The sequence below is a fragment of the Sinocyclocheilus grahami genome, unplaced genomic scaffold, assembly GCF_001515645.1.
Source record: "Sinocyclocheilus grahami isolate Dianchi unplaced genomic scaffold, SAMN03320097.WGS_v1.1 scaffold26536.1, whole genome shotgun sequence".
Lineage (NCBI taxonomy): Eukaryota > Metazoa > Chordata > Actinopteri > Cypriniformes > Cyprinidae > Sinocyclocheilus > Sinocyclocheilus grahami.
The window spans coordinates 1-1,077 of NW_015520116.1; the positions used below are offsets into that span (position 1 = coordinate 1).

General features: G+C 38.1%; 1 protein-coding gene across 1 annotated transcript in view; it reads right to left on the minus strand.

Moving 5' to 3' along the window:
• Window positions 1–487: 487 nt before the first annotated feature.
• The window catches only part of LOC107580188 (tripartite motif-containing protein 29-like), a gene marked incomplete at both ends in the record, with an annotated part of 1,978 nt that continues 1,388 nt past the window's right edge, over window positions 488–1,077 (minus strand). Inside the window, 2 exons of the mRNA XM_016265922.1 lie at window positions 488–647; window positions 764–1,006. Coding sequence (XP_016121408.1) covers window positions 488–647; window positions 764–1,006 — 403 coding nt within the window. The remainder of the gene's footprint in view (window positions 648–763; window positions 1,007–1,077) is intronic.

Sequence of the window (1,077 nt, forward strand, 5' to 3'; positions counted from 1 at the left end):
AGCTTCAAAGGGCTCTATAACGATCCCAGCCAAGGAATAAGGGTCTTATCTAGTGAAACGATAGGTAATTTTCTAATAAAAATTTAAAAAACAAATTTAGAAAATGACTGATCGTTTCCCTAGATAAGACCATTATTCCTCAGCTGGAATCGTTATAGAGCCCTTTGAAGCCCATTGGCTGCCACTGAAGTCCACTGTATGGAGCAAATCCTGGAATGTTTTCCTCAAAAAACTTAATCTCTTTGCAACTGAAGAAAGAAAACATAAACATCTTGGGTGACATGGGGGTGTGTAAATTATCAGGAAATGTTTATCCTGGAAGTGAACTAATCCTTTAATTGAAAGGCTGATTACTAGTGAGGCTGTGTTCTTCTGAGGCTTCCAGGCTAGAGTTCTTCTCAGCATTAAACACTAGAATGCAGCCTTTCAACTGAGAAGTACCCATAATATAATCATGAAATATATTTAAATGAAAACTTTTACTAACCTTTTCTGGAAATCATGAATAAACTCAACTTGCTGGTCGTGTTTAGCTTTTCTATTAGTTCATTAACCGCCATGGAATCACGCTCAAAAGAATTGTACGGATGCACAAGGAAGACGAATGTTTTTTTATACTCAGTCAGTGAGGTCAGAGACACAGCACTCTGTAGAGAGAGAAAACACGCCTTGAATGTGACTTGAACTTTTACCTGAAGATTTTACAAGACAATTCAACAGGCATTCATTTCTGTTTCTGTACAGTAATTTTCCATTACTGTACCTCTAGAAATCGAACATCTGTGTTTGTATGAGAGAGCAGCTGCAGGCGTTGTAGATCAGCATCTAAGGTCCTCATATTACTGATCTCCTGCTGTAGAATCTTTATGAATCCCTCTGCTTCGTTCACTGCAGACTTTGTCTGTCCTTGAATCAGCACTGTCACTTTGCTTTGATTGTCCTTCATAGACTGGATCAGCTCAATGAAGTTCTTCTCATTCTTCTCCAGTGCCTTAATTTCTGAAGCCTAAGAATGAAGAGGGAGCAGAGTGGATGTCTTTAGTTTTGCAAGCAATACAATACCATTAAAAATAAAGA